Source organism: Elgaria multicarinata, chromosome 20 (genome assembly GCF_023053635.1).
Source record: "Elgaria multicarinata webbii isolate HBS135686 ecotype San Diego chromosome 20, rElgMul1.1.pri, whole genome shotgun sequence".
Taxonomy (NCBI): Eukaryota; Metazoa; Chordata; class Lepidosauria; order Squamata; family Anguidae; genus Elgaria; species Elgaria multicarinata.
The window spans coordinates 12865663-12884398 of NC_086190.1; the positions used below are offsets into that span (position 1 = coordinate 12865663).

Genomic DNA, 18736 nt, shown 5'->3' on the forward strand with positions numbered 1-18736 from the left:
AAGGCAGAGGACCTTTTCAGTGGTGGCCCCCCAATTATGGAATGATCTCCCCGATGAGGCTCGCCTCGCGCCAACATTGTTATCTTTTCGGCGCCAGGTCAAGACTTTTCTCTTCTCCCAGGCATTTAACAGCATTTAACAACGTATGCTAAGTTGGTTTGTTTTTTAACGGCCCCCAGAACTGTTGTTGTTTAAATGGATACTACTGTTGTTTTATACTGTTGTTTTTATATTTTTGATGGTTTTCAAATTTGTATACTTTTTAATGTTCTCTGTTTTTAACTTTTGTAAACCGCCCAGAGAGCTTCGGCAATGGGGCGGTAGATAAATTTAATAAATAAATAAATTGAATAATGAACACATGCATTCACTCAAAGACCCCATGCACCCCATTCACCCATACATTCTCTCTCTCCCTCTCTCTCTTTTCTGGGCATGTTCCGGAAGTCCGAACGTGGAGCCACCCCACCCCCACCCCAGCGTCCCTGGCTTTGCTTCAGTTGGGCGGGCGCGGGGCCCCATCTCGCCCGCCCAGGCCCAGCTGAATCCTTGGGTCGGCCCAGCTCACAGCCAACGGGCATGAGTGCAGCGCTGTGCCCGGCGCCCCTCTTAGCTTGGCGCTCTAGGCAGCCGCCTGAGTGGCCTCTATGGTAGCACCGGCCCTGTGAAGACCTCTTTGTTCGCCAAGGCTTGTTAACATTCTAAATTTTATAAATGGTTCTTCTGCAGTCCTCCACCTTTTTTTTTTTAAAAAAAAGAAAACCATGTGCAATGGGAAGTGATGCTAAAATGCAATATATTAGGAAAAACACTTGCCAAAAAGAAAGAAAGATGTATATTAAATACATATGTTAGGAGAAATGCACCCAAAATGCTTATGAATTTTCATGCAAACTTTTAAAAAAGAATCTCAAAAGTTTGGGAAGAATGGAACTGAAGACGAGGGCTGTGCACGCCCGCCCCGAACCGCTTCGGATCTCGATCCGGATCGGGCCCAAACTGGTTCGGGTCGATCTGGGCCTTCCCCGAGATCTGGATAGATATTCAGCCTCCATTTTGCTCCCACCTTCCCCACTTACTTGCCTCCGTGGTGGACGGCGGAGGCAGGTAAGTGGGGAAGGGGGGACAAAATGGGGTCCGAATAAGACCCCTCCCCCCTTACCTGGCTCCGCCATCCACTGCTGCAAGGACCATGGCGGCGGCGGGTCGGAGCCAGGTAAGACCCCCTCCCTGCTCCCTCACTTATCTGGCTCCGGCGTCCACTGCCGCCAAGGTCCGTGGGGCGGCTTCAACTGCCGCCCAGGCCTAAGGCCGGAAATAGGCAGGCCTGGGCGGCAGTTGAAGCTGCCCCATGGACTGCGGCGGACGACGGAGCCAGGTAAGCCCCCTCCCCACTTACCTGTCTCCAAAGCTTCCGAATGGTCTGAGTCGCTTTGAACCACTCCAAACTGCTTCGGGCTGATCTGGACCTCCTCCAATCCGCTCTGGAACCGGGCTTAGAAGGTCTGGATTGGCCCGCTCCACTTCAGATCCGTGGATCCGTAACGGAGCGGAGCACACCCCTACTTAAGACTAGAGAACTTCCCCGAGTTCAAGGTGGGCTAAAGTTCAGATTAGCAAAATGAGATCGGTTGAAATGGAAAAGGCCTGGAATTGATGCCCTATGCTCTGCCTATGCGTGACAACGGGGTGGATATCTTGGTGGCCGCCAGCGTGGCTAAGCAGCCAGGGATTATGGGAGCCGTCATCCAAAACGCTGGTGTCAGTTGCTCCACCGGCATGGAAGCCTGAAAAATTCCCCGTTCTTCACTACCGCGGCAGGATTTCCTCCCAAGCCTGGATTGGCACGCCGCTTTGGTGACCTTTGGGTTGGAAAATGATGTCAACGCTTCTTGAACATTTCATGGTGAGCTTTGCCAAGCCAAAAATAGCAAGCGTTTGAGCCCCTGAAGTCTAACAAAGGCATGACCTGAGGTGTGTGTGTGTGTGTTTTTAAAAAAATCTTTTTAATGATCTCCTAAAGGAGGAAAACAGTGATTTCTTCAGTGCACGGAGGAAATTATGAGGAGGGACTGAAACAACTGGGCCTGTTTAGCCTGGAGAAGAGAAGAGTGAGGGGAGACATGATAGCACTCATCAAGGACTTGAAAGGTTGTCACACAGAGGAGGGCCAGGATCACTTCTCGATCACCCCAGAGTGCAGGACACGGAATAACGGGCTCAAGTTAAAGGAAGCCAGATTCTGGCTGGACATCAGGAAAAACGTCCTGACTGCATTGAGCAGGGGGTTGGACTCGATGGCCTTATAGGCCCCTTCCAACTCTACTATTCTATGATTCTGTGAAATAAGCCATAGTTTCAAAATTGCAAGGATTAAATGGAGAATCATAGAATCATAGAACAGCAGAGTTGGAAGGGGCCTACAAGGCCATCGAGTCCAACCCCCTGCTCAATGCAGGAATCCACCCTTAAGCATCCCTGACATAGGCTTGTCCAGCTGCCTCTTGAAGGCCTCCAGTGAGGGAGAGCCCACAACCTCCCTAGGTAACTGATTCCATTGTCGTACTGCTCTAACAGTCGGGAAGTTTTTCCTGATGTCCAGCCGGAATCTGGCTTCCTTTAACTTGAGCCCGTTATTCTGTGTCCTGCACTCTGGGAGGATCGAGAAGAGATCCTGGCCCTCCTCTGTGGGACAACCTTTTAAGTATACGCCAATGGGCTCCCTCTTGTTTCATGGTGGCCAGGTAAGGCCCCCTTATCTTTTTTGCGAGCTCCGGATCGAGGTGAAGGATCCGCCTTCATCTCGATCCGCTCCACGACACTCCGCTGCTCCCCCGATCCTCTTCGCCTCCACCTTAAGGGGAGGCGAAGCACCCCAATCCGCTTCTGCTTCTCCGATCCTAAGAGAAGCGGAGCACAGCCCTACTCCGAAGAGCACGGCCCAGGCTTGGCTCGGGGAGGCTGAAGTTCTGAACCCACTCTTCCTCCTCCTTCCTGGAATCTCTGTGCAACTCTTGTCCGAAAACGGGGCTATTTTAAGCGTTGGACGTTCCAGCAGTTGGCGTGTAATTGCTCCCGGGAGAGAGCGAAAGCTGAGCTGGACATTTCGGGGTGGAGTTTGGAGCCCCCCCCCGGCAGTTCAACAAAAGGAGCGTCCAGAGGGTATTGTTTTTCGGCTCTTGGGACGACAGCACCACCAGATAGTAGCGGGAATGTTTAGATCACAGGCGGTAAATTGTAGTTATTGCTGGATTCCCACTCACTTCATTCCTGGTGATTGGCAGTGCAGGCTGGGGTTAATGGGAATTGAAGTCCAGTAGGGCATACGTTTTCTCCATCTCTGGTTTAGGGCAAACAAGGAGACCGGGTTTCAAAGCCTAGCGTGGTCCCATGAACCTTTGCTGGATGAGCAATTAGTCTCTTCCTAACCCGCCTCGCAAGGTTATTGTGAGAAGGGGAAAAAATGGTGGCGGTGGTGAACCCAGAGAGGTTCACCTGGCACCTGCTTTTCTTTTGGCGCTGCTGCTAGCTTCTGTACGGTTCATTTTATTTTATTTTGTTGTTGTTTCAAACGTTTAAACTTCTATATTGTATTTTAGCCTCTATTTTATTATCTTGTATTTTCTGGTTTTAATTGTTGGGAACCGCCCAGAGAGTTTTGGCTATTGGGTGGAATAAAAGTGTGATAAATAAATAAATAAATAAATAAATGTATTTGTATTGATGATATTATTATTACTATTATTATTATTATTATCATCATCATCATCATCATCATCATCTTTCTTTTCTTGATCGTGGCGGTTTTTCTAGACGGGCTTTGCCAAGTCATGGTGTCTTTTACTGATTCACAAATTTCCTGATTATTGAGTATGTTTCTGGATGTTGGCGTGAATGTATTTTGGTAGGCCCAATTTCTGAAGGTTTTCTGTATAGCATAATAATAATAATAATAATAATAATAATAATAATAATAATACATTTATTTATTTGTTACCCGCCTCTCCCTCTGGATCGAGGCAGGGTACAACACAAATACAATCACCATAAAATACATATAAGTAATTAAAACATTTAAAACTAATACATTATTAAAAGCAGCACATTATTAAAAAGGCATCTGATGTGATGCCGGTGGCTGACATGACTAACGGAATAATTGTAGGGTGGCCATATGACCGGATTTGCCCGGATTTGCCCGGGTTTTTGATGGCAAATCCGGGAGGGGGGGAATCTGGATTTTCCCCCAAAGAGCAGCTCTAATGGGAATTAACAAAAATGCTTATAACTCTGTCATTTTTTAAGATAAAGACATGAAACTTGGCACAATGGTAGCTCTTAGGAAGGGCTTTAGTCATGCCAAATTTGAAACAGATCTGTTCATCCATTGATTTTGTAGGATTTTTTTTTAAAATTGAGGTTTTAAAATTATTATTTTTACGATCGTCATTTTTAAAGATAAAGAGCTGAAAGTTGGCACAATGATAGCTTTTAGGTAGAGCTTTAGCCATACAAAATTTGAAACAGATCTGGGGCCAGTAGCAAACCCTGTTAACAACAACAGTAGCTTGCAATGAGTGAAGATACAGTCAGAAAAGCTATTTGAGGGAAGGGGAGAATGTAACACACAGAGTAGAGCAAAAGCTTCAAAGTACAGCAAAACCTACAAAAGTAGGAGTGAGTAAAGTTAATTTCCGATACATTGAATCTCTCCCTTGTTCTTTATTTCAGTGATTTTAACCTTAAGATGTTATGTAGAAGAGATTTGTCTTAAATGTGTGCTGTAAAATCAGACATGTGACCAAGGCTATGTTCGGGTGGGCACGCCCCTTTGGTACTGGACACGCCCCTTGGGGGCCGACCATGTTGTCCTCCTTTTTGGTTTCCAAAATATGGTCACCCTAATAATTGTAACTTTTTCCTGTTGCCATAGTTCTTTAACTTCCACCACCATCATCTTATTATCTCTTTTCTTGCTCAGGGTTTTTTATTTTCCTAGACACAGACATGATGAGCATTGCCAAGTCGTGCTGCATTTGACTGATTCAGGAATTTCCTGACGATTGAGCATGTTTTAAGTAGGACTGCTTTCTGGATGTTGGAGTGGATGTAATTTGGTAGGCCCGTTTTCTGAAGGTTTTCCGTATAGTTCTTTAACTTCCATAGCCAGTGATGTATATTTTTCTCTTTCCCCCGCTTCCTGTTCTACAATATTTTTTGTCATTAGGTATCATCATCATCCTTTTTTCTGCTGCTTTCCCAGAGAGATGTGGCAAAATCGGCAAACGATACAAGAAGAGCAATAGAAGAACAGGAATACGTATCAGAGCATTGTTACAATAAACCTAGCATGCGGAACCGGTACCTCACCGGTTGGCCTGCACCTCCCAATCGCCCCAGCCAGCACAACAGGGGATGATAGGAGTTGTAGTACCCCAACACGGCAATGGTCAGGGATAGGGTGACCCTATGAAAAGGAGGACAGGGCTCCTGTATCTTTAACAGTTGCATTGAAAAGGGAATTTCAGCAGGGGTCATTTATATATATGGGGAACCTGGTGAAATTCCCTCTTCATCGCAACAGTTAAAGCTGCCCTCTTTTAAATCTGGTCACTCTAGTAGAGCTCCTGCAGCTTTAACTGTTGTGATGAAGAGGGAATTTCACCAGGTTCTCCATATATACAAATGACACCTACTGAAATTCCCTTTTCTATGCAACTGTTAAAGATACAGGAGCCTGGTCCTCCTTTTCATAGGGTCACCCTAGTCATGGATGATGGGGTTCAGCCATTCCCCCCCTCCCGGGGCTTGAGGTTTTGCACCCCTCCCTTACAGGGTTGTATCAAGGATAAAAACTGGAAGCGCTTTGAAATCCTTGGAAGCGCTGCGCAAATGTCAAATGTTATTACTCAAGATCCGCTTTCCCTTTGTACAAGAAAGTCTTTGAGTTTCTCCAGGGAGGGTGGCACCAATTGACGCCTTTTTTTTGCATGGGGGTGTGGGTGTTAACGTGCTCCGTTTTTTTCGGCCGCGTTCAGATCCTCCCTCTTCAGCCCAGAATGGGGAAGCGCGAGAGATAAATCACACCGTGGCGTTCAGATGTGTTTGGAAGACTTTGCTGTAGCAAATCATCTTTTTATTGGTGATGGTGCCAAAACACTTTTGTTTGAGGGGATGGCTCGTGTGGGCCTTTCCCTTTTCATAGAATCATAAAATAGTAGAGTTGGAAAGGGCCTATAAGGCCATCAAGTCCAACCCCCCGCTCAATGCAGGAATCCACCCTAAAGCATCCCTGACAGAGGGTTGTCCAGCTGCCTTAATTGCGAGAGCTTTGTATTTTGAAAATAAAATTGATTTTCTGTTTCTTTTCTTTTTCTTTTTCTGGTTAAAAATCCAGCATTTTGGAAAGAGACACCTATTCTGTGATCTCTCTCTCTCTCTCTCTCTCTCTCTCTCTCTCTCTCTCTCTCTCTCCCCCCCAAAGACCTCTATTTTACGTTTTATTTATATATTCAGTTATAGCAGCTTAGGAGCGTTTTAGATTAGTTTCTTACCCTTTTCCTTGCCTGTAATAAAAATCCACACTTTTGGAGGATTTCAAAGAGTTGACAGCTTGTTTCAATTATTCATCTTTGTTTTCCCATGAACCCTACTCAACCTCCATCAATCAGAAACGCAGGTGCGGTGTCTTTTTTTTTTAGGGGGGGGGGCTGTTTTTATGCAAGCTGTTTTATTCCCGGAGTAACAATTCCCTGAACTCGGTTTGACCCTGGATTTCTTTCTACGCTGAAGGGCTGAATGGAAGTTTGCAACGGAAGACTTGTATTTCCTGTTCTGGTTTCAGGAGTGCGTTGGCCTTGCTGGTTGGGGATGATGGGTATTGTAGCCCCACAGAGATGGAGTTCAGCAGGTTGGGGAAGGATCAATGGCTACTGTCATGTCTAACCCTACTGCCCCTATTTTGGGAGAAGATGTTTCAGGTAATCAATCAGAATCAGATTCAGAACTAGAAGACGCAGCGTCAGACACCAGCCAGCGTGGACCAGTGGGGGAGGAAGCTCTCACGGGCGATTCCCCAGCTGGGAGTCAGCCCCCTCCAGAGCTTATCTCCTCAAGGCCAAATCCTACACACTCAGTGGGAAGTGAGCTTTCTTCCAGAGGAGAGCACCCCAACAAGCTAGCTGATGCTAGGGTCCGCCGGAAGCTAAAATGCACAGAGCGGAAGGAAGGTGTGAGAAAGTCAGTTCGATTACACCAGAACCTGCCTCCGCACCAGGTGCTCTGAAGTTACGGGCGTTTGGGAAGTGGCTTCCTATTCTTCTTGAGTGGACAGTTGTCTTGCTTAGTTTGCCTAGTTTTGCCTAAGGGGACGTTTCCAAGAGGTTAGACACTCTTCAGGTAGAAGAGACGTTTGTTGTTTAACAAAAGCTTTGTGGATTACCTAGAAAGCCTCGTTGTTTGCCTCCCATTGAAAGTGCGAGCGTTCTGAGAGACACGACAGCCACGGCCAATGTGGTGAGCGTAATTGTCGAAGCCTGCTTGCCGATGCATGGAAGCACGTGTGATGGAAGCTTGGCGCTTTCACCCCTGAATTTTGGCTGGTCCCTTGGGTAAAAATTCTTGCTCGCCACAGGCGAGCGGCTGTTTATGTACAAGACTGTACACCTTGGGCACTTGCTGTTGCCAGTGGGCAAGAAAAAAGGGTATGTACAGTTGGAAGAGACGGTGAACGCTGTCCTGATTGTCTTAACCTGATCCCTAGCCCCACCCCAGGGAAAGGATGGAAAGGAACCTCTCGTGCAAGCACTGAGTCATTACTGACTCTTGGAGGGACGCCAGCTTTCGCTGACGTTTTCTTGGCAGGCCTTATAGCGGGGTGGTTCGCCGTTGCCTTCCCCGGCCGTTATTCCCTTTCCCCCAGCTAACTGGGTACTCATTTTACCGACCTCGGGAGGATGGAAGGCTGAGTCGACCTGAGCCGGCTGCCTGAGAACCAGCTTCCGCTGGGATCGAACTCAGGCCATGGGGAGAGTTTCAGCTGCAGAAACTGCTGCTTTACCGCTCTGCGCCACACGAGGCTCTTACCTCCACCCCAAGACAGCACTTAAGAAGGTTCCCAAAATGAGAGTGAGTGAGAGCACGCACCCTCTTTAACTCATTCTGCTGATTAAATTGCTCCAGGGCGTGCATGATGCAATAATAAAAATGGAGAGCAATGAGTACTGACAAAATCGGTGTTTAATAACCGGACAACCGGAGCGGATATGAAGAAGAGATGCCGTTTAACTTGTGATGTGGTTTTGTTAATGCGCCTCATATATATGCATCCCCATTTATCAGGGCCATAGAGAAGTGTGTGTGTGTTGGGGATGCTATCAATTTTGATTTTGCTCTAGACTTGTTGTGTATAAGGTTTTGATGATAACGTTGCAATGTTGAACATTTGGGCATTTTTTCATCCTTAAAACGAAACTGAAAAACTTCTTCTTGGCTGGGCGTGAGCCGCCCATGATACATCCATGCCTTAACTGGTGAAAAACATTATATATATCTTCCTAAAATAGTGATATTTTGGAAAAATAGCAGCAGCTGCTGTACTCTGTGTTCCTCCTAGCACGGCTTTGTCGCTTTGCGAAGCTGAGCCGGGAGTGAATGGCTCGCTGTCGTTTTCCCTGGGTGCTGAAATGTTGCAGCAAGGGAGGTACGGATTTCGTTACGTCCATTTTGTCTGCGTGCAGTGGAATGTCATGCGTCTTTCATTTCGTCCTCCGGTCGTTAACGGATTCAGATTTTTTAAAAAACGTGCAAATCCTCCCCCTTCCAGTGAAAAACCGGTCTGCAAGTCTGCAGAATTGGTGTGACTGGGCAAAAACTGGCGTGCTGGGGCATCCCTAGGCCAGATTCATAGGACACATTTGAGTCCATTGTGGAGTTCTCTGACGTTCCTAGTTGTGGTGGGATTGGAAGCTGCTTAGCCAATAGCACAGAGCTGTTGGCCGGCTGACTGCTGCCCCATCGAGCAAGACCTTCTGCCCAGTTGAGAAAACCGGATCAAGCGTGTGCCGTCCTACATGCATTTTTCTGTCTTAATGTGCATAGTTAATTCACTATCTAAAGGCTGCTGTCCCAGGGATGTCCATCGCTCAGAAATTCGCTTGCTTTTTTGATTTGATGAAATTCCACGGAGGTCCATCTGATTTGCCTTTGAGAACCAGGACACAGCCTTTTCTCCAAACCCTGGGAAGTTTTTTTTTTTTGCACATTCTCCGCCCCCCCCCACCAGCCCGGCAAGTTGCACAGTTTGCAAAAATCCCCGAGCAATTTGCACAGATCCCGGCCGAATTTGCGCACGTTTGGAATCGCTCCGACGTTTGCGCGAATCGGGGAATCTTCGGGGGAGATTCCGAAGTTGTGCAAAACGCTCTGAAAATCCATGGACTGACCCGACTCGCTGGAGTGGGAACTGGAACAGGGGGGTGGAGGGTGAACTTCGTAAACCCGTCAAACTCCACCCCCACAAACGAATTTCCCTAGGTTCGCCCTGCATGCAGAAGAGCTCAGCTTCAGTCCCCGTCATTTTCATTTGAAGAGCAGACCAGGGAGCAAGAGAATCGTACCATTTGAAAGATAGAAGGGACCTTAGAGGTCATCTAAACCCACCCTCGGAGGCTGGTGGGGCTAGGCCATCTAGTCCCACCAGCCTCCACTTAAATGCTGCCGTGGTGGCAGAAGATACTTTTGTAACTTTGTTTTTCTTTTTCTTTTTTTACTGTGAATTTAACAAAACAGAACAAAAAATAAATCATGAAAAACAAAAACATTACATATGTAGGAATATCATCATTTTTTCCATTAGGTATATCGTTCAGTATTTTTAAAAACGGAGAGAGTTGCACATAGGTTTCAAGAAAAGCAGACCATATATCCATGTATTTCTCCACTTGCAAGTCACGCCTATATAACACCCGTTCAAATGTTGATAGTGTTGTTAAGTTCTCAATCCATTGGATTATAGAAGGTGAGCATTTGTCCATCCAACGCGATCGTATAAGTCTTTCAGCTGCCGTAAGGGCTCTAAAAATCCATTTGCGCTGAGCGTGTGTTAAGTTCCTTCTAGCCCAACACTGGTTTATTCCAGGGTTCCCAATCTGCTGCATTCCAGATGTGTTGGACGGCAATGGCCATTATCCCACGGCCAACATAGCTGAAGTCCAAGACATCTGGACATCAGGAAAAACATCCTGACTGTTAGAGTGGTACGACAATGGAACCAGTTACCTAGGGAGGTGGTGGGCTCTCCCACACTAGAGGCCTTCAAGAGGCAGCTGGACAACCACCTGTCAGCGATGCTTTAAGGTGGATCCCTGCATTGAGCAGGGGGTTGGACTTGATGACCTTAGAGGCCCCTTCCAACTCTATGATTCTATGGTGGACCTTGCCTGAATTGTAGCTGTGAACAGTTATCGTTTGCCTTGAATCCCTGTGTGTTTGGGATGAGGACTGGGTGGGGCAGCTTCTGGATCTGCAAGAAGAGTTACAGATGGCATCGCTCAGCGCCCAGGCCCTGTGAAACCTATTGTTTTTACAGCTGTTCGCTGCAGACCGCAGACCGTTCCTGCTGCTTCAATCGAGTGCGGATTTATAGAGAATATTTTTGGATCGCCCCCTCCCTCCCTCCCTCCTTTCCCTCCGCAAGGTCTCCGAGCAAAAAACAATACCGAGACGGAAAAGCCTAAGAACGCCACCCCCTGAAAATTTATTTATTTATTTATTATATTTTTATACCGGCTGGAGCTCCCTGGGCGGCTCACAGAACTTAAAACCCTTCGAAGTACGAAACAAACAGTATAAAAACGTAATATAAAATACAATATAAAAGCACAACCAGGGTAAAAGGGGCGACGAATCTCATTTATTTATTTATTATTTATTATTGCATTTATGTCCCGCCTTTTATCCTCCAAGGAAGCCAAGGCGGGGTACATAACCCTCCTCTCCATTTTATCCTCACAACAACAACCCTGTGAGGTAGGCTGGGCTGAGAGTCTGTGACTGGCCCAAAGTCACCCAGTGGGTTTCCACGGCCGAATGGGGACTAGAACATGGATCTCCCGTTTCTCAATCCGACACTTTAGCCACTACACCACACTGGTTCAACTTGGGTCCCTCCAGACGGATGGGACTGCAAATCCCATCTCCCCATCCTCATGTCATGATGGCTGGAGCTGATGGGCATTGTCATCCAAGAACAGATGGGAATCCGAGGTTGGGAAAGGCTGATCAAGGTCTTGTTTCTTACATTTTGCAGCCTGCTAGCCTCCTGATTATATTTTTTAGAAAACTTAGAAAATAAAATAGAGTTCTGGAGGAGCTGGAAAGCCGGTGGATGACTTGCAGACATGAGAGCACTCTTCAAATCCTTGAAAGGTTGTCACATAGAGGAGGGCCAGGATCTCTTCTCGATCCTCCCAGAGTGCAGGACACAGGAAGCCAGATTCCGGCTGGACGTCAGGAAAAACGTCCTGACTGTTAGAGCAGTACGGCAATGGAACCAGTTCCCTAGGGAGGTTGTGGGTTCTCCCACACTAGAGGCCTTCAAGAGGCAGCTGGACAACCATCTGTCAGGAATTCTTTAGGGTGGATTCCCGCAATTTGGAGAGGGTTGGACACAATTGCCTTGTAGGCCCCTTCCAACTCTACGATTCTTTCTTACTAATCGTAAGAACAAGGTTTGCCTCAGCATAAGCAGTGGAGACTGGTGGCACTGATGTCTGTGGGATGGTGAATCTGCCCTGGGTTTCAGTCGGAACCAGACAGAACTTCAAAGGAGCTCTCCAAGGTGCTGAACCGGATCCTCCAAAAACGGCTTTGGCATCTTGGATAGCTCTCTTAGACTTCCCCTAACTTCCCCACTGATATTGGAGTCACCAGCCTCCACTTTGCTGAGATGAGGAGGAGGAGGAGGAGGAGGAGGAGGAGGAAGAAGAAATGATGATGATGATGATGATGATGATGATGTGGGCTACCATAATTGCTGAGGAACCCTGCTTTTACTGCCTTTTTCACAGTGGTGCAGAAAAGCATGTACTCTGGGGACATAGTTATAACAACTTAAGAAGAGCCCTGATGGATCACTGTTCACAGTTCCCTAGGGAGGTTGTGGGTTCTCCCACACTAGAGGCCTTCAAGAGGCAGCTGGACAACCACCTGTCAGGGATGCTTTAGGGTGGATTCCTGCACTGGGCAGGGGGTTGGACTCGATGGCCTTAGAGGCCCCTTCCAACTCTACCCTTCTATGATTCTATGACCACACTGGCTCTGTTTACATAGTTTCAAAAAATTACTGCGGTTCTTTGCCTCTCGCCAGTGCAAAGCCAATGCCGCAATTTGTTCTTTATTTGTTGTGTTTATATCCCGAGTGGGGGCTAGAACCCGGATCTCCTGGCGAGCCGTTCTCTTTTCTAGCTCTTGTACGTGTTAGGCTGTTACGTGATACAAACTCCTGACATTTCCCCCCTTTTTCCCCCTTCTCTCCCAGGGTGGTGAAAGAAGAGATCTCGGACGACAACGCAAAGCTGCCGTGTTTCAATGGCCGCGTCGTGTCCTGGGTATGTTGGAGCGGTTCTCGTCTTTTGGGGCTGGGAAGAGTTAAGGGATGCCTAGGAGCTCCCAAGGACCCCAACATGGGTGTAGGGTCCGACTTGTTATTCGGCAACTTCCTATATTCCTACTCCAAAAAGACCTACTAACTTCCTGCCATTCTGTAGGGGATGATAGGAACGCATTATGGGTCCATCTGACCTAGTATGGTCAACACTGACTGGCAGTCACTCTCCAAGGTTTCAGGCAGAATTCTTTCCTAGCCCTATCTGGAGTTGCCGGGTTGTTCATTCCTGCTTTGTCCCTTGGTGTTGACGGGCCCGTAGTGTTAAGAATATAAGAACATAAGACGCGCCATGCTGGATCAGACCAAGGGTCCATCTAGTCCAGCACTCTGTTCACGCAGTGGCCAACCAGTCGTGGGCCAGAGTCCAACAAAACAGGACATGGTGCAACAGCACCCTCCCACCCATGTTCCCCAGCAACTGGAGCACAGAGCTTTACTTCCTTGAACACTGGAGAATAGCACACAACCATCAGGGCTAGTAGCCATTGTTAGCCTTCTCCTCCAGGAATTTATCCAACCCCCTTTTAAAGCCATCCAAATTGGTAGCTGTCACTACATCTTGTGGTAGTGAGTTCTATCATTCAACTCTGCGCTGGGTGAAGAAGTCCTTCCTTTTATTTGTCCTGGATCTCCCACCAATCAGCTTCATGAGATTGACCCTGTTGGCGTCTAGTATTATGGGACAGGGAGAAAAATGTCTCCCTCTCTACATTCTCCACACTGTCCATTATTTTGTACACCGCTATCAGGTCTCCCCTCAGCCTCCTTTTTTCCAAGCTAAACAATCCCAACTGATGTAACCTTCCATCATTGGGGAGATGCTCCACCCCTTAATCATTTAAGTTGCCCTTTTCTGCACTTTTCCCAGCTCTGTGATATCCTTTATGATTATAAATGTTCACGTGCAAATTTGATACAAATCATTACCTTCTCTTGCCCTCTTTTGCGGTGGGTAGCGTACCCTTTTTTCGGCAATGAGCTGGCCACCCGAGGGGGGAAAGGTGAGTGGGCGTGTTTTGTGAGTGTGCAAGAAAGAGAGCGAAGGGGGCGGAGTCCAACCATGCCCACTGCTGGTGTGAGGTCCCTGACGTCCCGGCCACCGCCGTGTGCACCCCTCGGGTGCAAAGAAGGCTGTCCACCCCTGGAATGAAAAACGTTTGAATGCCGGGAATGTATTTTTAGGTCGTTCGGTTTTTTGCCTCTGTGCAAAGACTTTCATACCTTCCGGAAGATTCCGCGACGCAGTTTGCTCTTTGGGACCTGCGGAACGTCAACCGTTCGGTTTTTTTTTATGGGCCGGGACATTTACGAGTGGGTGTTGCCGCTTTGAAGCAAAATTTCACAGCTCTCGGGGGTGACTCACGGAGTCATGTGCCTTTCAGCCGAGCAGGGGCGGATTCGCAAGGGCTTCAGGTTTGTGCTCTTGCAGGTGCGCGTGCAGGCCTGGATTAATTTGTCTCCAAACCCTTATTTATTTATTTACTTATCGCTCTTCCTCAGCCGCTTGCGTCTAATGAGTGCAAAGCGGCGTGCGCGATTAACAGAGACATAAAAACAAAGCCCAGTGTATCGAATATATCATAGCGACCGAAGATGGATGTCTGTACCGCGCAGAGAAGGCTTGTGCGAACAGATGGGCCCCCCACATCCGCCGAAGAATGAAAAATTCTTGGCTACATCCTTGTACTAGAAAGCGAAAGAACAAAAGCTGCAAAAAACCCCAACACCCCGGGAGAGTATCCAAACTAGACGCATGGTTGGAAGGGAAACATCTCAAGCCTGAAGCGATCAAAACAAGGACATTAAGAACACTGCAAGCATTGAAATGTTTGAACGACATGTTTTAAAAGGTGCAGTCCTATGCATGTTTAGACGGGGGGGTGGGGAAATCCTGCAACGTCCAGCGTTCCTCATCTGGCTTGCCGTTGTAAGAGTTTTTTTATGTTGGAATGCCCACTCCATAGCCACTCAGTGTCGTGTTTCTCAGAAAACTGCTTTCGATGGGAGACAAATGACGAGGCCTGCTAGGTAATCCACTAAGCTTTTATTAAGCAGCAAACATCTCTTCTACCTGAAGAGAGTCTAATCTCTTGGAAACTTCCCCTAAGCGAGACAATTGTCCGACCAAGGAGAACAGGAAGCCCCTTCCCAAACGCCCGGAACTTCAGAGAGCCTGGTGTGGAGGCAGGTTCTGGCGCAATCCTAGTCGGACTGACTTTCTCACGCCTTCCTTCCGCTCTGTGCATTTTAGCTTCCAGCGGACCCTAGCATCAGCTAGTGTTTCGGGGCTCTCTCCTCTGGAAGAAAGCTCACTTCCCACTGAGTGTGTAGGATTTGGCCTTGAGGAGATAAGCTCTGGAGAGGGCTGACTCCCAGCTGGGGAATCGCCCGTGAGAGCTTCCTCCCCCACTGGTCCAGGCTGGCTGGTGTCTGGCGCTGCCTCCTCTAGGTCCGAATCTGATTCTGATTGATTACCTGAAACACCTTCTCCCAAAACAGGGGCAGTAGGGTTAGACATGACACCCAGAAGCCAATTTGAACTCATATAAGCAAGAAAGAAGTCTCTAAAACTAACAGGCCTGTTGCTTTTGGATTCTCGCCCTGCGCAAGACGCCGCGGGTGATGTCTGCCGAGGCATTTTCGAGCTTGGTTTCTCTGCCCTCAGCGGGGTGGAAAAGGAGAAGCCCATTACATCGGCTGATGCTTCTTTTGTGTCCGTGTACGCTGCTTTCTGATGCCTGCGTTTTGATAAAAAAAACATTCCCCCTCGGCCTGGTTTGAAAGGCACCATGGGGAGGAGCCTGCTAAATTTGCTCGGCGGTCCATCCCCGAGCGGCATGGGCCATTGTGGAAAGCGTCTTTCATTGGAGGAAACGAAGTGGGTCATCTGGAGTTGACTTGGACTGCTGGTCTGTCTATCCTGGTACCGTCTCCTCCGACCGGTTGCAACGAGAACTCGGGGTCGTGCAATGAACTGGACTGGCAGGAGATGCGGGGCCGACAGTTGCTGGGGAACATGGGCAGGAGGGTGCTGTTGCACCGTGTCCTGCTTTGTTGGCTCCTGTGTGAACAGAGTGCTGGACTAGATGGACCCTTGGTCTGATCCAGCAGGGCTCTTCTGATGTTCTTATGACGAAAGGAAGTGCCTCGTCACGATATGGCAAATAATTGGGGCCGGCCCTGCCTCAGACGGCAGATGTTCAAGGGCGGCAGCCTCATGGTCGTTCTGCCTGAGCCGCCCCAGAAGTTCCCCTCAGTTTTTGTGTGTGTTACACATCCTGTCCTGCATACTTTAAACCAGGGGTGTTGAACCTCTCTCAGCACGAGGGCCAGTTTCCATTTCAAAGAAGCTCTCTGGGGCCACACTCCAGTGGTGGGCGGGGTCAAAGGCAAAAAGGGGCGGGGCCAAAATACCAAAAATACCAGCATATTTTAGCTTCACGTTTTTACTGCCAATCACTAAGCCTTAGGAGAAGCAATTCAACCTATTAAAATGGGAGGCAAACTGCACACAAGCGGAGAAACTACCAAACTCCCAGTGGTCAGGAGGAAGGCGGTGGGGCCAGGGAAAGAGTGTGTGGCCACCTGGGGGGGGGAATTCTGGATTGGGCCAGATTGGGCCCCCAAGGCTGAGGTTCTGTACCCCTGTCCTAAGCTATCTTGCTGCCCTCTGTGGTGCTGTGCAGTGGCTTTATTTCAGGAGTGGGCAACCTGCAGGCCTGATTTTATGTGGCCGTCAGCCTAATTTCAACCCACACACACATGCGATCAGTTCAGATTTCTGGCAAGAGCAATCTGGCAGCCCACTGTGTGGAAAAAGAGAGAGAAGGGGGTGGCAGAGAGAGAGAGAGAAAAAGGAGGAGGCAGGAAGAGAGAGGGGGTGGCAGAAAGTAAGAGAGAAAGTGGGTGGCAGAAAGAAGGAGAAAAGATGCTGATAGACAGAAAGAGAGAGAAGGGTGGCAGAAAAAAGAGAAATGGGGTGGCAAAGAGAGAGAGAGAAAGGGGGTGGCAGAAAGAGAGGGGGTGGCAGAAAGAGAGAGAGAGAAGGGGCAGAAAGAGAGAAAGGGGGTAGCAGAAAGAAGGAGAGAGAAAGGGGGTGTCAGAGAGAGAGGGGGTGGCAGAAAGAGAGAGAGAAGGGGCAGAAAGAGAGAAAGGGGTTAGCAGAAAGAAGGAGAGAGAAAGGGGGTGTCAGAGAGAGGGAGTAGCAGAAAGAGAGAGAGAAGGGGCAGAAAGAGAGAAAGGGATAGCAGAAAGAAGGAGTTGCAGAAAGCGAGAAAGAGAAAGGGCAAAAAGAGAAAGGGGTAGCAGAAAGAAGGAGAAAGAGTATCAGAGAGGGGGTGGCAGAAAGAGAGAAGGGGCAGAGAGAAAGGGGTAGCAGAAAGAAGGAGAGAGAAAGGGGGTGTCAGAGAGAGAGGGGGTGTCAGAAAGAGAGAAGGGTAGCAGAAAGAAGGAGAGAGAAAGGGGTGGCAGAGAGAGAGGGGGTGGCAGAGAGAGAGAGAAGGGACAGAAAGAAAGAGAGAGAAAGAGGTGGCAGAAAGTGAGGGGAAAGGGAGTGGCAGAAAGAAGGAGAAAACAGTGTTAATGCCGAGAAGCTACCCAATGATTCATGGTCAGGGGAAAGGGAGTGAAGCCAGGGGAAGGGGTGTGGCCTGCTGGGGAAACTTGGAGGGCCGGATATGGCGCCCAGTCTTGAGGTTCTGCACGCTTGGTCTAGAAGCCAGAGGAGAAATGCCCCGTCCTGAGTTTCCTCCTGCAACCTCCATCTCTCGCTCTTTTTTTCTCTCCCTCTTCCATTCTCACTTGTCTCATCAGCCTGCTCTTAATGAAGACAGGTGCTGTTGTCAGCAGAAAAGGTACACTTTCTCTCTCTCTCTCTCTCCCTCTGGAGCAAATGGAACTCAAGATCTTGAAAGTTTTTTTTCTGATAGGAGCCCAATGGGGAGTAGTAGCATGCTTGCAACTCTCGGATCCTCCCTCCTCCCTCCTTTTCTTCCTGTAAAAAATAAAATAAAAGCGTGCAAATGTTCTCATCAGCAAAAAACGGTGCCTGTGGGAGGGACGGTCCCTCCGGCTTTTTGTCTGTCCCCTCTACCTGCCTCTCCACCGTCGCTTCCGCATTACCGTTTCCTTCGCGCGTCAGCTGCAGGCACGCTAATTCCAGCCAACCCGCCGTCGTGCCGAGGGCTGGCGTTATCTATGCTTTTCAGCGATTCCCCAGCGGCGGCTGTTGTGGGAGATGGATTGACCCCGATGAGAAACGTGGAACCATATTAATTCTGTTCTAAGGGGGAGAAAAACAATTCATGTTTTGGGCTTTTGAGGGGGGTGTTATCTACACTACCCCTCCTTCAATAGCCCCCTGGCTTTTTGCCGTGGGCCTGCCCCCCTACAGTTCGCCGTCATCTATGATTTACTTTGGAAATGCAGCCGGTTGACAGATGAACGAATTAAAATCAGAAATTGTCGACTGAAGTTGTGGCCATATCCTGCTACGGGTTGTTGGACAGCGGCCTTGATAGAGGTGTACAAAATTTTAGATTTAGATTTTAGATTTGTTTACATTTCTATACCGCCCAATAGCCGAAGCTATTGGTGTGAAGAATGCGGAGAGGGAGACATTTTTCTCCCTCTCTCAAAATACTAGAACCCGGGGACGTTCCATGAAGCTGATTCGTTTGGAGATCCAGGACAAATAAATAAATAATAATAATATATTTATTTCTTACCCACTGGCTTTGAAGTTTGGGGAAGGGTTCTGTTTTCTGAGGCCGTAGGATTGTTTTCGGAGGGTGTTTGAGAGAGCCTTGTTTTCCCCCCCCCCCACACACACACCAGCCTCTCTGTCTAACTCTCTCTCTCTCCTCTCGTTTGCAGCTGGTGCTGGCAGAAAGCTCCCATTCAGATGCCGGCTCTCAGTGCACGGAAAGCCACACGGACCTTCCTCCGCCCATCGAGAGAACCGGAGGCATCGGAGATTCCCGTCCTCCGTCTTTTCAGTACGCCGTTCCGTCTTCTTTTTTAAAATCCTGTCCTGAGACGCCTTTTTCTTGTTACCGTGAAAAGTCAGGA

The 18736-nt window shown here is 48.4% G+C and overlaps 1 protein-coding gene across 2 annotated transcripts in view; it reads left to right on the forward strand.

The window, feature by feature from the left end:
• Nucleotides 1-18736, forward strand: part of DVL1 (dishevelled segment polarity protein 1) — a 97686-nt gene that overhangs the window by 25820 nt on the left and 53130 nt on the right. For both annotated transcript variants that reach the window (XM_063145059.1, XM_063145060.1), the window contains exons 2-3: nucleotides 12539-12608; nucleotides 18542-18663. In XM_063145059.1, the coding sequence (XP_063001129.1) occupies nucleotides 12539-12608; nucleotides 18542-18663 (192 nt within the window). The remainder of the gene's footprint in view (nucleotides 1-12538; nucleotides 12609-18541; nucleotides 18664-18736) is intronic.